Raw genomic sequence first — 19,917 nt, 5'->3', positions numbered from 1 at the left:
CAGTTTCCGTGGCTAACAAAAGTATGATCCACTTCAGATACGGCATCTGTATTTCGACATCTAATTTCAGATGCCATTTCGATGTCTACGCCACTAATCTTTAAATGCCATTTGCAAAGGCGGGAGCCAGATGCAATAATTCCACCTATGCCCCCTCCAGAACGCTGTGCTCAGGTGATCTCATTTGTGGATCCACATTCCTTTTAACGGCCACTGCCCTCCAGAAATGGGGTCTGGCTTGTTAAAAAAAAAAGTATTAGGTTTACAGAGGGAATCTGAAATAGCAAGAAACCTATTCAAGGTGGTCATAATCAACAATCCTGTCAAGTCCACTCCAGAAAACTTTGTGTTGGCAGAAGGCATGATTATACTACATGAGGCTGTATGTACGAATGTTAAGGTTATTAAATCTGTTTCCATTTACCTGCAAATGAATCAAGGTTACCCCAATCGGAACGTTTCACTTCTCCATGAAGGTAAGATCGTGTTCATGTAAATGGTAGTGATGACATGAGCGCCCCTGCTGAATACGAAGCCTCAACGGATCAAAGGCTGGATAGGAGGAATACATTTGACAGGCATCCAGCCATGTCATTACCTAATCAGTGTGGCTTTTTATCGTATGAAAAAAAAAAAAAATCAAAGCCCATCCATCGTCTGAATAAACACTGCCGTTATCTGAGTAAATAATTATTTGCCTGCATTTCCGAAGTGCTGATTACATCCCCCACCACGCCCCCAACCCCCCATTGTGTGTAATGGAGAGCGAGAGAGAGAGAGAGATGGAAGAGAGAGCTAAAGAGAGAGCGGAAAAAAGTGAAAGAGAGATGGATGCCTTATGAAATATGGATGAAATGGCTGTTGTTGCTCAATCATAGTGCTTAATTATAAGCCCACAGTCAATGTGGAACTTAGCCAGAGGGGGGAAAGAGGGAGGGGGAGAGAACTGAGAGGTAGAGACATGATGACGGTAGGACATGATTGCCTGAAAGTTAAGGCAACCTTGACTCCAAATGCCTGAAAGTTAAGGCAACCTTGACTCCAAATGCCTGAAAGTTAAGGCAACCTTGACTCCAAATGCCTGAAAGTTAAGGCAACCTTGACTCCAAATGCCTGAAAGTTAAGGCTACCTTGACTCCAAATGCCTGAAAGTTAAGGCAACCTTGACTCCAAATGCCTGAAAGTTAAGGCAACCTTGACTCCAAATACCTGAAAGTTAAGGCAACCTTGACACCAAATACCTGAAAGTTAAGACAACATTGACTCCAAATACCTGAAAGTTAAGGCAACCTTGACTCCAAATACCTGAAAGTGAAGGTAACTTTTTTTCAACTTGCTGCTGTCAATAACTGTGAGTTAGTGTCAAGGGGGTGAGTGAGTACAGTCAAAAATGGGTGGGTGGGAACCGGCTTTAAGCGGATAATGCAATGGCATTAATGTGCATTATAATCACTAAAATATAACAACTGGTTGGAGTCCTGGTCAGACCGCGGTAGCGGTGTAATGTTAATTGGTAGTCAAATCAACGTCTTCCTCTCCAGTACACTACGGAATGCTGTACCGAACAGGCATGCTCTGTCAAAGGTCTGCAGTATCATGTCAACCGTATTTCCTCCTTTTGATGAACATCAGAGAAGCGTCTTCGTTGCGGAAGCAAGAAAGCTGTCAGCCGCCGAGTGCGACTACAACTACCCTGTCACACGGTTAAGGCGTCCCGACGCTCCCTCTCTGGTTTCCCCTTTACTTCGCATTATGGTTATTGCCATCAAACAGGGTTCCTCTAACACAGAACAATACACCCCAGCAGCACAAAAGGCAACTTTCTATTGTTCAACTCCACAACTTGGGATGTGAGAGATACTGACCGGCTTGGGAAGGGCGAAGGGCAAAGGGCGAAGGGCGAATCAGGGTTCAAAATGTCTTGTGTTAAATCTGTATTCTTGTGTTTTATGTTAACAAGACTTCCAAAGTCAGTTACCTTTGATCCTTCATTCATGTCTCATCTTCAAAGGAAGCATGAAGGTCAGAGGGAGGCTGCATGAGCCAGGAGAAGGGAAGTCTGTGAGAGAGACACAGAGTACTATCTGAACTAGTCTACGCATGCTGTCTGATTTAGTCTGAGGATTATAGTCTGAACTAGACTGAGGATTACATAGAAAATATAGTGAGTATTATATCTGAACTAGACTGAGGATTACATAGAAAATATAGTGAGTATTATATCTGAACTAGACTGAGGTTTACATAGAGAATATAGTGAGTATTATGTCTGAACTAGACTGAGGATTACATAGGGAATATAATAAGTTATGTGTGAACTAGACTGAGGATTACATAGGGAATATAGTGAGTATTATGTCTGAACTAGACTGAGGATTACATAGGGAATATAGTGAGTATTATGTCTGACATATACTGAGTATTACTGTATGTCTGAAATATACAGTGTATTTTGTCTGAATGATACAGAGTAATATTTCAGAACTATAATGAGTATTGTGTCTTAAGTATTGAGTTGATCTTTATCAACTCAATACTGTGAATTTATACATTAAATACTAAATGTGCATTTTACCCTCGGGGAACCCAAGTTGATTTGTATAATGTTTAAGTGATTTATAGTCCAGAGATTTGTTTCACACACAATTGGCGTGATGGAGCGCAGGAATGTTGTCCGCAAGTCAAACAATAACCACTAGCAAGCCACAATATGATTTGAAGGGCAAGCGAGATCTGAAAAAAAACATATAACATAATTGTATTTGTGCCTTGCTTCTTGCTAAACAAAGTGGGTCTGTGGGAACTGATGTTCTGCAGGTTTAGAAGCTACAGTAACTATTGAGATACAGTGATGTCTATCACGTATCATTTAAACTTTAGGATTGCTATAACTTTGAGTCTGAACGTGACTGAAAAGGATCTGCCGGTCAGGAAGAAAGCTATTCTGACTTTACTTAGTAAACATATTTCAGAACAAACGGTGGCCTCATTCATAAAATGAACAAACAGATATAGGGAAAGCACAAATTCTTATTTGTACTGTTAAATGTGATATTGTTTCTGTGCAGCCCAACTACAGTTGGAAATAATGTGACGGTATAGCTTACCCTATTTAGATATGGTTAATTTGCTGTCGTTCTGGAAATCTTGTGTTTTTATGACACAAACGCATAATTGCTAAAACTAGTAATTAGTACATTAAGTAGTTACACCTTTGGCAAATGACAGGGACAGTGGTAGAGAGAAAGAGATTCATAGAGATAGAGAGAAAGACCGAAAAATGGATGATCGACAGATACAACCAGATGGGAAACCATAGATGGACATGGACGGATGTTAGAGGTACATAGTCTCTCCATGAGTACAGGTGATCTCCGCCGGTGTGATACCTCACTGTGCAATCATGTGTACCAAATATATCAGCTAAACCCAAAAAGGACATCTGTTCTGACTACATTGCAGAATAATTACCTAAAGAGTCCGCTAGACATGAGAACCCTCTATAACGGGAGGGAGAGGGGTTGTGTGTGTGTGTGTGTGTGTGTGTTTGGAGGAACACGCTCTACTACCTGAGTGAACGCAGCGGTTCATTTTAAAAAGCGTTATGTAAAATAATGAATAGCCAGGCACTCGGTGGGCCGTGGGCTCGTCTCTGGATTACTGGGTGCTCCACATGAAACGGAAGGCGGCTTTTAGATTGGGGCGAAACCCTCTTGTTATTCAGGAAAGCAGGCGAAAAGTAGGGGGACAACAACTCGCGTAGCGATTGGATAGATTAGCCAAACTGGCACAACAAATGTTCTACATATAGATGGCCAACTAATTGGGACTGGTTCCGGTTGCACTGAATAACCCACAGTTGTACCCGTTTCCCCTTATTAAATAAGGAATGTAAATCGAAGCCTGTTTGTGCTTGTGTTCCCTGCACGCTGCCCACCTGTCACATCATCTTAAACACACATTACCCATAATGCCGTGTGTCTCCGGGTATTGTTTTTCTAAGCGTTTAACTCAGTGTCCTCACACTGTGTTCTACATTCACAACCAGTGTCTGAAAGCCCCTAGCAACCGCTTTGAGTTGCAAAGACGTGATGTCTGCGGGAAGAGTACTGCTCTACTAACTGGGAGTTGGATCTTTCTGTGCTGTGTAACTCAAAGGTCAGAAGTCAGGTAAGTTGTCATGAGGAACATGCATTGGGTGTAAGGCTAGGGTTTAGCATGGCCGCCACGTCGGGCGACTTTGACAACTAATTTGCCCTAACATTTCACCCAGAAAGGTCGGACAACCTTCTCAGGATCACGAGCAGCTGATAGCGGATGGGGCTCCGATTCGGGACAATTGTCTGGAAGACCACGGAGCAGGTGTAACAGAGTTTTCATTTACTGCTAGGGCATTTGGAGTAGACGGCACACAGTAATAACTGTAAATGTTCAGTTGAAATTTCTACAGAATCTCTCTAAATCAATTATGAGCTCTAACCTAGTGGCTCCCATAAAGAAACCTTTTTCAAATTAAACTGCGCAAGAAACCACTGGAAAAGTTTGTTGGAAGAGCTGTGTTTTTCTGAGTTATCACAGGGTTCAGGGCCACAAAATGTGTTGCTCCATGGATATCTTAATAAAGCAATGAAATATACTTCACATGCACTTCCACCTCCCTCTGGTTGGTGTGATGTGTTGGATAATGGAGGACACAGTAGCTGCCACAGGCTACCGAGGCCTCCACAGAAAGGAGTGAGGCTCAGCCAGACGTCTTCTTGAGAGTCTGAGACCTGGACATAAGGCGGGCGCTCAAAGGGAAGGACCAGGGTTTTCGGAAGTACCTTCAAGTGACCATATTTCAGCAATTAACATAATTATAAAAATAAATACATCAAGACAACTGCTGCACAAATGGCAAGACGACTCCTATTCCCACTTTACGGCTGTTGTTCCTCTCACCCAGGGAACTCCTGTGCCCATGAGACCTTGATGAGGCCCGTGGGGTCTTAATTACGTTTATAAACCAGGAAAACAGGTGGTGTGCTCTATCTCCTCACTCCAAAACAAACGTGTCCCAGCAGGCTCAAACCCGAGTGTCGCGCGCACTTGCTCAGTCAAAACCAACCCGGGGCGCGACCCGACCCGTATACTGTCTCCTACCGGGGCGACATTGATCAACGGTCCGAGGTTGCCCAGACCGCTCCCTATACAACGTTCCGCCATACACCCGCGTGGGGGGGGGACACACAGGAACACAGGGTCCTAAGCTATGTGTCTGCCTCACCGAGGCACGAGGTGGTTGATTGGATTCTCAGATCGGCTACGTTATCTGAGACTGACCTGCCTACCGTCAGGGCAAGCGAAAAAACCTTTGGTTTTAAGACGTTACGGTCGCAAAGAACACTTATCTCTAGCCTTGGAAAATGAAAACAATGTACGCCACTGTCGTTGAGGCAAACCGCATGGAAATGGTATACACGGGGGATGATCACGTTGAGTCACTCAGTGTGAAAACCCATTTCGAATCAATGCTGAAGGAGGAAATCATCAGCCCATCAATTACAACGGAAATCCAAAGCATGAGACAAAACAGGTACATGGAATAACAAGTGTTTATCTAGAGTGAATGTTTCTGAGCCTACCATCCAAAACTAGCAAGGTCACTGTAATGACAGTAAACCCAACGTATAATAACACACACACACTCGCGGGAAAAGCCCCCCATTCACCCAAAAAAAGAGAGAAGCGTTTAGAGCTGATAGTATTAGTTTAGCCAGCTAAAATAAACCATCCCCATGTTTAACACTCATTAACACTGAATCCCAGTGAAATATCTAGGCCATGTGTGATGCCAGAGAAAACAGGCTGGCAGACTAGATGGGTGATGTGTTAGATCACCCCTCTCTGCCTCTCCCTCCCTCCCTCCCTCCCTTACCCTCTGCCTCCCTTGTCTACCTCACTCTTGCTCATTCCCCTTACTCATCGCTGCCACTCCTCCCTTTCTTTGCCTTCACCTCCTCCCTGCTCTCTGCCTCTCCCCTCTCCCCCTCTCTCCCTCCCTCTCCCCCTTTTCCATCTTTCTACCTCTCCCTCTTGCCTTCTCGCACTCTTGCCCTCTCTACCTCGGATGGTCTGCTGTGGTATCTGGCACTAAGATGTTAGCAGCAGATCCTTTAAGTCCGGTAAGTTGCGAGGTGGGGCCTCCATGGATCGGACCTGTTTGTCAAGCACATCCCACAGACCCTCGATTGGATTGAGATCTGGGGAATTTGGAGGCTAACTCAACACCTTGAACTCGTTGTTGTGTTCCTCAAACCATTCCTGAACCATTTTACTTTGTGGCAGGGCGCATTATCCTGCTGAAAGAGGCCAATGCCACCAGGGAATACCGTTGCCATGAAAAGGTGCACATGGTCTGCAACAATGCTTAGGTAGGTGGTACGTGTCAAAGTAACATCCACATGAATGGCAGCACCCAAGGTTTCCCAGCAGAACATTGCCTGAAGCATCACAGTGCCTCCGCCAGCTAGCCTTCTTCCCATAGTGCATCCTGGTGCCATGTGTTCCCCAGGTACGCGACACACGTGCACCCGGCCATCCACGTGATGTAAAAGTAAACATGAGATTCATCAGACCAGGCCACCTTCTTCCATTGCTCCATGGTCCAGTTCTGATGCTCACGTGCCCATTGTAGGCGCTTTCGGCTGTGGACTGGGATCAGCATGGGCACCCTGACCGGTCAGCGGCTACGCAGCCCCATACACAACAAACTGCGATGCACTGTGTGTTCTGACACCTTTCTATCAGTACCAGCATTACCTTTTTCAGCAATCTGAGCTACAGTAGGTCATCAGTTGGATCAGACCACACGGGCAAGCCTCTGCTCCCCACATGCATCAGTGAGCCTTGGCCGCCCATGACCCAGTTGCCAGTTCACAGTTTTTCCTTCCTTGGACCACCTTTGATATGTACTGACCACTGCAGACCGGGAACACCCCACAAGGGCTGCAGTTTTGGAGATTCTCTGACCCAGTTGTCTAGCCATCACAATTTACCCCTTGTCAAAGTCGCTCAAATCCTTACACTTGTAAATTTTTCGTGCTTCTAACATATTAACTTTGAAGACAGAATGTTCCCTTTCTGCCTAATATATCCCACCCACTGGCAGGTGCCATGATAACAAGATTATCAGTGTCATTCAATTCACCTGTCAGTGGTCATAATATTATGGCTGATCGGTTTCTACATTGAGGGAAGAAAATATTTGATCCCCTGCTGATTTTGTACGTTTGCCCACTGACAAAGAAATGATCAGTCTGTAATTTTAATGGTAGGTTTATTTGAACAGTGAGAGACAGAATAACAACAACAAAAATCCAGAAAAACGCATGTCAAAAATGTTATAAATTGATTTGCATTTTAATGAGTGAAATAAGCATTCAACCCCTCTGCAAAACATGACTTAGTATTTGGTGGCAAAACCCTTTTTGGCAATCACAGAGGTCAGATGTTTCTTGTAGTTGGTCACCAGGTTGGCAACACATCTCAGGAGGGATTTTGTCCCACTCCTCTTTGCAGATCTTCTCCAAGTCATTAAGGTTTTGAGGCTGACTTTTGGCAACTCGAAACTTCAGCTCCCTCCACAGATTTTCTATGGGATTAAGGTCTGGAGACTGGCTAGGCCATTCAAGGACATTAATGTGCTTCTTCTTGAGCCACTCCTTTGTTGCTTTGGCCGTGTGTTTTGGGTCATTGTCATGCTGGAATACCCATCCCCAACCCATTTTTAATGCCCTGGCTGAGGGAAGGAGGGTCTCACCAAAGATTTGATGGTACATGGCCCCGTCCATCATCCCCTTTGATGTGGTGAAGTTGTCCTGTCCACTTAGCAGAAAAAGGGGTTTTGGAATCTGAGTTTGGAATCTGATTGATTGATTGATTGCTTCTGTGGACAGGTGTCTTTTATACAGGTAACAAGCTGAGATTAGGAGCACTCCCTTTAAGAGTGTGCTCCTAATCTCAGCTCGTTACCTGTATAAAAGACACCTGGGAGCCAGAAATCTTTCTGATTGAGAGGGGATCAAATACTTATTTCACTCATTAAAATGCAAATCAATGTATAAAAGTTTTTACATGCGTTTTTCTGGATTTATTTTGTTGTTATTCTGTCTCTCACTGTTCAAATAAACCTACAATAAAAATGATAGACTGATTATTTCTTTGTCGGTGGGCAATCAATCAAAATCAAAATCAGCAGGGGATCAAATAATACATTCCCTCACAGTATCTATCTATCTAATCTAATCTATATTATACAAGAACATCAAACCCCCATAAATATACACCGTTTCAGTGGAAGTCACTGAACATTTCAGGCTGGGAATGAATATGGGGAAGAATGAGTCCCTAATGACTGTATGGTTGGGGCAGGTCATTTCAGGGTTCTGATCTCTCCTACAGTAATTACACAGTCCATGTTTTTGACGCCATCTGATTAAAACAGCCGATATATGATCCCTAAGATGTATGGGGCTCTTTTAACAGGTTAAGTAGTTCATCCAACAAGATATTTCATCTTATCTTGTGTGTTTGGTCAGATAATATTATATATTATCTGACCAAACACATACGGTAACCCTCTAGGCAAAGACTGTTGACAATAAATGCTCTGTAACTTGTCTGACCCTTTATGTGATTGAACTAGGTGCACCCACAATTTGCATACCATTGTTTTTCAGTGGCCAGAAGAAAAGGCAGTTTTGCTAGTTCTGCACTGCATGCATGATTTGCCCTCTACTGCCTGCTCTCCCTCCCCCTCTCTCCCTCCCCCTCTCTCCCTCCGTCTTCTCTCCCTCCACCTCCCTCCACCTCTCTCCCTCCGTCTTCTCTCCCTCCACCTCCCTCCACCTCTCTCCCTCCACCTCTCTCCTTCCGTCTTCTCTCCCTCCACCTCCCTCCACCTCTCTCCCTCCGTCTTCTCTCCCTCCACCTCCCTCCACCTCTCTCCCTCCACCTCTCTCCTTCCGTCTTCTCTCCCTCCACCTCTCTCCCTCCGTCTTCTCTCCCTCCACCTCCCTCCACCTCTCTCCCTCCGTCTTCTCTCCCTCCACCTCCCTCCACCTCTCTCCCTCCACCTCTCTCCTTCCGTCTTCTCTCCCTCCACCTCCCTCCACCTCTCTCCCTCCACCTCTCTCCTTCCGTCTTCTCTCCCTCCACCTCCCTCCACCTCTCTCCCTCCACCTCTCTCCTTCCGTCTCTCTCCCTCCACCTCTCTCCCTCTGCCTCTATCCCTCCATCTCTCTCCCTCCGTCTCTCTCCCTCCGTCTCTCTCCCTCTGCCTCTCTCCCTCCATCTCTCTCCCTCCGTCTCTCTCCCTCTGCCTCTCTCCCTCCTTCTCGCTGCCTCTGTCTCGCTGCCTCTGTCTCTCTGTCGGGGTGTCTCTCAGTCTCAGTGTCACTCACATCCCTGTTGTTTATTGTAAATTATCACAAGCTGAGCGGGAATCAAGCCAAGCCAAGTGCACAAACACACACACACACACACACACAGGGTGTTGCATTGCACTTCCACCAATAACCTCCTGCTCCACCAGAAAAAGATTCCCTCAACGCCTTTGACAAGTAGAGAAACAAACAGCAGTGGGAGATAATGCTAGGAGACAGCAGTTCGGCACATTTATTGTGTTTCCTATAAAGGGTGATCTGAGCAACAGACCAGAGGAAACCAGAGGGAAACAGATGGGAGTCGTATAAGTGTGGAACTAGTAAAACCCTCTCTCCATAAAGGCAGTCATGCACGATACACACTCCCCGTGTCCTCTGCACGAGGGTCAGAGAACCCCTCTTTACAGCAGCTCCGCAACACTCCCGCTCGCAAGCCAGCAGTACCGGTGTCCATGGCAATCTGCACGCGTTACAGAAAGGCGTCGACGTCCCCTTGAAAAACGGTAGGCAGGAACGCCTGAAATGTGTGTGTGTGAGTGACTTTGAGTGTGTGCGTGCGCGTGTGTGTGTATGAAGTGACCCGTGCCTCCGGTCTGTGGTGGACCTCAGATTGTACTGACTGACGCCACTGACGCAGTTGGAGCAGAACCCCGGTGTGGTCGCGTGGGCCTCTGCCTCCCGTGACGGAGAACGCCTCATCCAACGGGGGAGGACGGACGGAGCCAGGCCAGTGGTGGACTGGCCTCAGGCCGCAGGAGGAGCTCAGGACTCTGGATGGGCGCTAAACCTGCTGACCCATACTCTCCCATTGCATCAGAACGCTGCTATTTGTCAGGACACTGTAACCCTGCAAACATTTCCAACAGGTCCCATCAACAAGCTGCAAAACCACATTCGGCACAGTGTCCTGCACACTGAGCTAAATGTACTGGGGTTCTGTTTTTGCACATGTTGTTCCTGTTGGTCGTTCAGCCAAGGACTCTCTCAAGACATTGGCCTGTGGACCTGGTAGCTACTGAGACAACACACATTCATTCAAACATTGATGTGAGGGAGGTATCCATTTTGGAAGCGGTGTGTCAATTCATTGTCACATTGAGAAAACACTGTTGGTCCTAACATTAATTGGTCCTCAGCTCCAGACTGCAGGCCAGCCCTAGACCAGAGCAGCTGACCAGGCTGATTTATTAAAAATGTTTGCCTTAAATGAAAGGACCAGTGTTTCAAGACTTGATAATTTACACAAGGACTGAAATTTAGAAAGCATCGTTTCTTTAGTGCGTGTCCAAGTGTGGGCACACCCCAAGAGTCAAATGGTGTGTGGGTACATACCAATCATTACAAAAATTCATACCAGCAGACAGTTGATTGGCCAGGTAATTCTGCACAGCTTCACATCGTCACGGCAATCAAATGGTTTGGTTTAAGGTGCCACGAACACCAGACTAGGATGAGTCAGCCACATCATTTGAATGTTTCAACTTATAAGTGTGTGTGTGTGTGTGTGTTCATCAAATCGGCATCATTCAAACCAGCCCACATGGCTTGGTGTTTTCCTAGCAACGCCACTTTCTTTTCAGTACAGAGGAACAGTCCCTTGGGAGATATTTAATAGGATACAACATGATGTGACCTCCAACACATACGGTATCTGCCCTCTAGACTGTCCACTGATCGCCAGCCGCCAGGAGGGCCAGCAAGTGACAAGGCGGATGGAAGGAAAGACGAAGGAGGCCACATACCACAATCAACCACCGTTCACAGAAAAATCCCTAAAGAATGTTCTCCCCTTTTCAAGACGGGAAAAGCGAGGCCCTGAATGAGTGTCGTTGACTCATTGGAGTGTTACTATTTTCCATTATGAAAGAGGGATAGACAGAGGGACCATGAAAGAGAATCGCCGTATTCCCATTCGCCCCTCTGATTCGGCCCCATTCATCTGCGTGGCCTATTGATCTCCATTTTACCAGCCCATTTCCCTGAACGGCGCCGCCTGGGTCTCACTGTTTTACAGCAGTCGTCCATACATAATCGCACCGCCAGCCAAGTAAATGACAGGGATATCGTGGCGTGTGGGTGTACAGTGTGGAAGTTCAGCCCGGCGTCAAGTCTTTATGGCCGGGCTGAAAACAAACGTTGACTCTGTCCAAACGAATGGGCAAATGGCGCCGCCGCGTGTCCTAAAAACGGAATATTTAACCGTCTCCTGTGCCGCTGCAAAGGTGTTGCGCAACCGAATGAGGGAACGGGAGTTGACAGTGGGGACACACAATGAGAATCACACTGACACACGAAAATGACACACCTACACAAATGGTTACCGTGGTCCCCCACCTATGCTAGGCAGCCTGGTGGGAGGGGCTTTGTGAGCTCCTAAACCCTATAGATCCCGGCACTTGAAACCTCTCTTTGGATTTGTTCCAGATTTGTCCATTTCTTCCACTCCTGTAGATGCCAACCATTGGTTGTTGTGATAGACGGGTTCTGAGTTAGAGAGGCTGATAGACGGGTTCTGAGTCAGAGACACTGTAAAGATGGATCCCCAAGACCAGTGCCTGGAGTGTGAATGGCTTGAGATGGAAAAATTCTAAGACATCTGTGGAAAGCTGCTCTGTTCTGTGGTGTTCAGGGGCCACACGAAAGCAGTAAGAAGTTAAGGAAGGGATTCTACATAGGAGACTCCTGGAAATCCCCAGGCAAAATCGAAAACTTTTCAAACTCACATAGTTGCTGAAACTCCAAACTCGACCCAGTGGTCGCTGACTTGGGGGATATTCATTTCGGACATTTTTTGGCAGACTTCATTTTGTATTATCGATTCTCAATAAAACATGTCAACGCAAATGTTTGTTATTGGTTTTTAATTTTATTAAATACATGGTCCTGGTTGTACTAAAAAAGATATTGGTCACCTCTTTACTGTCAGGTTATGAGAAGCGAATGAATGTCATTCGTTAGAAAAAAAATAAAATAAAGTTATTTTGGGGGAGAGGTCGGGTTCTAGGACTGATAAGGTTAAAGCTGCCCTGTAGAAGATGGGCTCTCTCATTCTGTGTCGAGATCGGGTGCAATCTCTTCATATTTCATGCCGCAAGGCAAAGGCTTCTGGGATACCAGTCAGTGGCATTTCACAGCGTAATTGAAGCTCAAAATGGACACCAGTAGGGCAGAGAGAGCTCTCCTCACCTGCCCTGGAAACACAATAAATAAAAGAAACGAGAGAAGATGAAGAGGAAATTGATAACGTGGCGTTCCTCGTCTGACTGGAGCAGGGCTGTCTTCTCGAGCCATGGGTGAACAAATCTGGTTATGGAAGTGACGAGGAGTGTCAGGCAGAAAACAGGAGAGTGTCGGCACCCCTCGGCGAGTCTGCCATAATAGACGAACACACATCAAGCGTCTCAATAGGTGCCTTAAGGAGGTGTCGTGTGCCTCGCCAGACAAAAGACGACCAATTTAGACCGGGCCTGTTGTCAAGGCTGCCTCGCCCCGGCTAAGAGCACGGACCCCCTTTGGTGATTATAGTTCACAGGAGTTGTGCAAGAACATAAAAGCACACTGGTAATGGCTTCCGCAGCTTTATGTAGCACTTAATAGCTACACTGATTGCCTCTTTGATTATATTTTCAATCATTCAAAGGCCGTCAAAGTGCATATGAAATTGCACCGCGCATTTCCCCTATATGGAGGATGCGGTGCGATAATGCACGGGCGGTTGGATGTCAGAATGTCGGAGTGGGTGCTCGATCATTTATAGAGCAACGCGATGTATATGCTGGATAATGTATCAGCTTGATAGACTGAGGTAATGTGTGTGGGTGTAAACTGAGTTCCACCGGGACAGAGTTTGACTAGTTTGGCATCATTTACGTTATTTTGGCTAGCTGTATATAGAATTAACGCCACTCTAAAGCCGACCCGTTAGAACGCTCATGTAAATCCTATAATTTAAAATTGCGCCGGATAATAGAGCTCAAGCCTTTTTCTTTGTATTGTGCATCAACATCCAGTGTTCCAGAGTACACAAGTGCCACCATTACCCAATGGGAAAAAAAACGAGTTTTGGCGTGTCGCATGTGGACCACACGTCATATATCAGGTTCTGAAGTTCTACTATGATACCACAATCCACCCCGGCTGACACAAAAAGTGAAACAAAACTCATTTGAAATAAAAAAAATTGCCCAAACAAAAAGCATTGAGGCCACTGAGATTTGACTTATCCGTGTGCTTCCTGAACCGGCCGGAAGTGAAGCGGCGCTGACCCCAAACCCTGACGGACACAATGCACGTCGAGCAGTGATTCATCAAGGTGGACTCCGGATGAGAGCCGCCCCCTCTCCTCCCTTCCCAGCGGAGTCTGTCCCGGCCAGATTGCCTCCTTCAACTTAATAAAGGAGCAATCCACTTCCCCCTATAGTGGCGTGGCGTCCCATCTAAGCCTCTTATAGGAACAACTTCAGAGTTTATCTGCTAGACCAGAGAGGGAACTGGGGGTGGGGGGGGGGACGACGACTGGGAGAGCAAAAGATGGGGTAGGAATACAGATAAATGGAGAGAGGCGAAAAACAGGAAGATGGATGGGAGAGTCCAAGCAAACAGAGAAACAGAGAAAGAGAGAAAGAGAGATTGAGTGATAGAAGGAACAGGAAGACTGGGCGGAGGATTACAGGGATGGCATTCCTGACGGGGCATAAATTAAGTGAGGGAAGACGACAAAAAAAAAAAGACAGAGCAATATCGACTCCAAATACCCCATAACCCCTGGTCTTCAGGGAGATACTTAAAAAGGCCATGTGCATTTTTCTTGTTCACTTCGAAACCACCTGGGCACGACGGATGACATTTTTTTTTAATTTGAATACACTGGAAGGAGGACAGACTTAGGGATTGGAGCGAACTCCCTCCAAATGCAAAGGCAGAGCATTTTCCGCTGTCTAAAAATAGCTGAATTTAAGTACATTTTGGGAACGCCACGAATAGTTTGCGAGGAATATTAAGACTACATAATTAGCACCTTCAGGAAATCAGGACAAATTGGATACAGACTGAGGTTGTGAAACTGTAAACGCTTATGGGTGTTTAACACTTGGTTCCATCATCACAGTTGGCAAATTAACAAGATGGATTACCATCAGAAAGAACTCATGTAAGGAGACTCTACTCCTTACATGCCAACACACTAAATGATGGAAGCAGGGACCAAGGTTTCCGTTTCCCACAGGAACCGGCGCTCACAAACCGGACGACCGCTGTGGCCCAGTCCAAATGCCAGGTTCAAGGCATGCTGGGTCCAACGGGGGACTGTTTGAGGCGACCACACGGAGTGGTGCGGGCAAACCAAAGTCACAAACACAGGAATGGTGCTCAGAAGCCTGAACGCTGCACAGAAATGCTCGTTCAGGGTCACCCGTGGTCTCGCATTCAAGGCCAGACACACAATCGGATACAGACACACACCGACACAGTCAGTGGAATTGCTGCTCACAGGTGGAACAGCCACCCAGCCTTTTCGACTGAGAACGAGCGTGTGCCTGCCTGGGAGCCTGCGTGTGTCTCTTGGTCGTGCGCGCGTGTGTGGGTGTAGGGGGGGGGGGGAATTAATCGCCTGTGAAAATGGGCAGGGGTTGAGCGCGCTCCTCCAGGACCCCGGCGCGGTTAATCTCAAGGCAACATCTGGGTCTGGGACCATGCAGGGGGAAGAGAAGCACATCAATGCCTCCTTCCCAAACAGCTCTGCAGCATTTCAGCAGTACAGCGCCCGCCTCATTCATCTCTCTTTCTCCCACTCGTTCTGAGGCGGAAGGAAGGGATACCTTTTGAAAATGCGTTTGTTTGCTTTAATCGTTTTCCGAACGCAACTTGAGCGAAAGCGGCCAGCGATAACGCAATATGTGAAAACCAATAGCGTTACGGGGGGAACAATTGGAACGGGCCATCCATGGGATGGAAGAAATGATGTTATGGTCTTCCTAGATGAGACAGAGAAGAAGAGCACTGTAGGAAAGGACACTGGAACATGGAGTTGAGGCAGTATGCATTGTTGTTTTGGTTTTTCTGCTGTTGTCTGAACATACAATTCTATGATGCGCAATGCAGTAAATAGTGAGTCATTCTCCTTCCCTGTAATCGAAGTCAATTCTGAGATGACATTTCTGTCATTTATCTTCTTTAACACGGTAAACGCCGTAGCCTGCTGGGTGGAGATCACACGCACCGAATCAACAGTAGCTGGAGAATATCAGAAATGTAGAAAACCTGGACATCACTCTCAGAGAATTGGAACAACAATATTCAAAAGTAGGTTAATGCTCCTCTGACATCACCACTTTAATATTCTCTTGTGTAGCCTAGCAACCGTGATTATTGCCCAGTACAATCAGTGGAGAAATATCTAGGAAGCATTCAAGTCTCTGGACCTTGTTTTTTTGCTTTTCTCTTCTCTATTCAATAAGAAGAAAATCCATAATCTGGTCTGGATGAGCCAGCCTAATCTCCCGTAACTACAGCGCAGTCCCCAACACCCACACTATCAACCCATATCTCCAGTCCACATCACAATCCAGTTTGTTGCAGGAAAACATCATATATTTTCCCAAAGGTTACAGATCAACTCTTTTGCGTGGATATACAGAAAGTAAAAGATCATTAGCTTTGATCAGATTGACCAGATAGGACAGTGTGATCTGAACAAAACACCATAAAAAAATAACAGGAAATGTAAACTGATTTGGCTTCGATAAGGTTCAAAATGTTGCGCGTCGGCTGTATATTACATAGTATTCCGTCAATGGCCTTTGTAATGTGAATCACGCTCCCGCTTGAGATATCTACATTGCAGTATAGTTACTGTTTCCAATATGTGGTCTGTGAGACCCAGAAAAAGGGCTTGGTTGGCAATCTATGAAGCACACAGAACCATGGGGCTTGGCGTAGCTTTGAAAACGGGTCAGTGTGCGCCACACATCATCAATCGCTGGTCCCACTGTCTCACAGCGCGAGAGACCGACCAGCCAGCCACAGCCAATGGCACCTTGCTCCCTCGGGCTTCCAAGACTTCCCAGGATCATCAATCTTCAGCAGCCTTTGAGCGTATGGTCACAGTCACTAATTGGACCAATGGCGGTGGCTTATCAAATCCCGGAAAATATGAGTGAAATCACAGAGCAAGGTGACTTGTGTCTTCCAGGCACTCTCAGGGATAACTAATGAGATCGTGAACCACGACGCATCCACCCTGAAGAGTGCGTGTCCCACTAACGCACCTAACTAGTCTCTGAGGAAACGTATCTACTTCTTAATTAAAACACCATGATGTGGAGAACACAAATGTCCACTCCATTTTTTTTCTTTACTGTGTACCTTGTTACTGCTATTCAGCAAACAGGCTATCAGTAGCGAATGCTTGCTAGCCCCTGAGGTGAAACCACCACGAGTCTGTAGATCACAATCACCTTTCTAATAGCTTTGCAACCGGGACACACCTAGGACACCAGGCAAGGACAGCACTCAAACACAAAAATTTGCCCACAGCTGCCCACAGACCTATGCAAATAGTCCGTTATAAATCTAAGAAATGTGCGGAATGACAGGTGAAACCTCATTTAAAACACCTTCCCTATGGCATTCCATTCCTAGCTAGACACGTCCCCAAAAAAATTGTTCCCCTCCCGGCTTGTGTCTGTGTAGGAGGGATGTAGGGTCCCTGTTGGAACTTGGCCATGCTGTCTGATTAATGTTAACGGATAGACGAGGCCCCCCGCCCCGAACTGCTGGGCCGACCGCTGCTCTCTTGTTCCCTCAGTGAGAGGCCGTGGCGGTGGGTAGAGATCTGCCGACGCCCCGGGGGGCTTCCACGGGGGGGCCGGAGCATGAAACAGATTGCCACGCACCATCGCAGCATGGGTCAGGGCTCTGCTGCTCCGCGTCGAGATCACAGACGCTCACACACACACACACACACACACACACACACGCACGCACGCACGCACCCCCCACGCACTGCAGGGGCAGGGAGGAGCCGTCAGGTGCGCGTTGTCCCGTTGTCCCCTTCCCTGTCCGAACCCCACCCAATGCCACCCTGGCATTTTTCCATCAGTGGCCTGGGCGCTTTTTCCCGACGCGGTGACCCTGCGACGGGGTGGTCACGCCTCGCCAAGCGCACAGACACGGTGAGGAGAGGGGTAGACAGGCCTGCCGTAGGGATGCAGAGACCGAGGAGCAACAGGAGAATGTCTGCTTCAGACAGTGTCCATCACACAGCCCCGCTCACCCCCCCACCCCCCACCCTCTGCATATCAAACACAGGTCACCATTTAAATTGGGTTCACAGGTTGGCCGGCGGCGATGGAATAAAGAACACCTGGAATACGTATGCACTAAGTCTCTCTAAATCCAATTAGGGTTTTCGACGATACCGGTGTTACAATACACATGTTGTGGCGTGGAATCAGAACATGAAACTCATTTCCTAGGGAATACAGCCCTGACGTTGATCACCTACTCACTGAATATTAAAATAGTACATGACAATTTAACATAGAGCAGGTTTTCCAAGAAGCGTGGTGTTTTTATTTTTCGCTACATGCCACAGAGTAAACACATGTGAACAGAGATAGAGAGACGCCAGCCAAGCACCTGCCGAAACCTCTGTAGGAACGTTGTGTTCCCATAGCAATTTCCCCAGCGAGCTGGCCTCAGCCCGGGGGAGGGGTGATCCATCACCCAGCGATCCAGATAGGGGGGTGGTGGGGGAAACACGGCGGCCCCTTCCAACTCCCCGAGCCCCCCCTCTCTGCCCTCGCCGCACCTGCGAGGACCCAGTCGGATCAAGCAGCCTACCGGTGACAGAGTCAAATTGTTCCCGGAGCAGTGTGACTGGATGAGACCCCCCCACCCCCCCCGCCCACCCGGGACTGCTAAGGAAATGACAGGCGTCAGCTGATGCTAATCTCCCCGCACGTTCAGCTGAGGCAAGCTAGTGTAACGACAAGAGGGTCAGGAGCCGAGGTGGTCCCAAGGGCCCTCACTGGGAGTCCCCCTCACTGGGAGTCCCGGTCACTGAGAGTCCCCCTCACTGGGAGTCCCGGTCACTGGGAGTCCCCTTCACTGGGAGTCCAAGCTCACTGGGAGTCCCAGCTCCGGCCCTCTCTCTCTCTTTACATGATCACAAGGAAGGAGTGGAACCAGAGACAGTACCACACTGACCAACCAACTCCATGTCTCATTTAGCGCCTGACGTTATTCACATGACACACTTAGTCCTCGGTTCACTGAGTCATCAGTGTTTCAAGCATCAACCCCGGTTGCGTACAGGAGTACGACCAATCCATGTCCACACAGTATGCAGGTAAAACAAAACAAACAAAGACCAAGAAAGAAGGAAAGAAAAGGCAACTTCGGATAGGAAGTCACTGATAGAAACACCGGCTTGGGTGGGTTTTTAAATTGCATAATTTAGGCCCCGTGGAGTCACCACAACCGCAGTCCAACGACACTGACAAACCCATTCCCAAGAGGGAGGGCACGGCAGCATTGTACCGCAGCAAACCCCGGCTCTCAACACGGACGCCCCCGCCACAGAGGGAGCCGGCGAAGGTCTGCGGGAGTAAAAGGGTGGTCTTACCTTCGACGACGTACTCTTCTGCTTCGCAGGCGGCCGGAGAGGAGGGAAAGAGAAGGAAAAACAAATAGATTAGAGAAATAACATGCGGAAAATGACCACGTGATACATTCAAATGTGCTAAAAAGAACTCCCATTGTCACAGATCAGGCCGTGCGTCAACACTAGGGGTCCTATGGACAGAGAGAAATAGAGTGCGACCGTTCTATATGAACCGTATTTATTCCCTTCACTTCGTTCAGAACGTTTGGGGGGATAAAATGTGAATGACAGTTGCCCGTCCTGCGGGACAGTGGTGCTCATAAGTCGGCACGCCCTTGGAGAATTGGTAGTACATGTGCCATGTGTAGAGAAAACGTGAGTGGGCAGGCAGAACGCACGTCTTTTATTTCTTATGGGATTCACATTCAACTCGAGGTCATAACAGAATGGCACAATCATAAAACTGGCCCCTGTTCAAAAGTCTGCATGCCCTTAGTTCTTAATACTGTGTATTGCCCCCTTCAGCATCAATGACAGCGTGCAGAATTTTGTAATAGTTGTCTATGAGGCCCCACATTCTTGCAGGTGGTGTAGCTGCCCTTTCGACTTGGCAAAATGCCTCCATGTCATGCAAAGTCTTTGGTCGTCTTGCGTGGCCTTGTTGACCCCTCTCCAAACATAGCACTTTTTATATCCTTTTCCATCTTTATAAAGTTCTATTTCCTTGTTATGCAGGTCGTTTGACAGTTCTTTTATGCCCCCCATGGCTCAGTATCTAGCCTGCTCAGTGCATTCACGTGAGAGTGAACAAACTCACTGACTATTCATACACAGACACTAATTGCAAATTATAAAGCCACAGGTGTGGGAAATTCACCTTTAATTGCC

General features: G+C 47.2%; 1 protein-coding gene across 10 annotated transcripts in view; it reads right to left on the bottom strand.

The window, feature by feature from the left end:
- nrxn2b (neurexin 2b) overlaps positions 1-19,917 on the bottom strand; it is a 638,533-nt gene that overhangs the window by 500,779 nt on the left and 117,837 nt on the right. For all 10 annotated transcript variants that reach the window (XM_029117448.2, XM_029117457.2, XM_029117453.2 and 7 more), the window contains exon 3: positions 19,051-19,068. In XM_029117448.2, the coding sequence (XP_028973281.1) occupies positions 19,051-19,068 (18 nt within the window). The remainder of the gene's footprint in view (positions 1-19,050; positions 19,069-19,917) is intronic.

The sequence above is a fragment of the Esox lucius genome, chromosome 24, assembly GCF_011004845.1.
Source record: "Esox lucius isolate fEsoLuc1 chromosome 24, fEsoLuc1.pri, whole genome shotgun sequence".
Classification (NCBI taxonomy): domain Eukaryota; kingdom Metazoa; phylum Chordata; class Actinopteri; order Esociformes; family Esocidae; genus Esox; species Esox lucius.
This window is presented reverse-complemented; position numbering and strand designations above follow the sequence as displayed.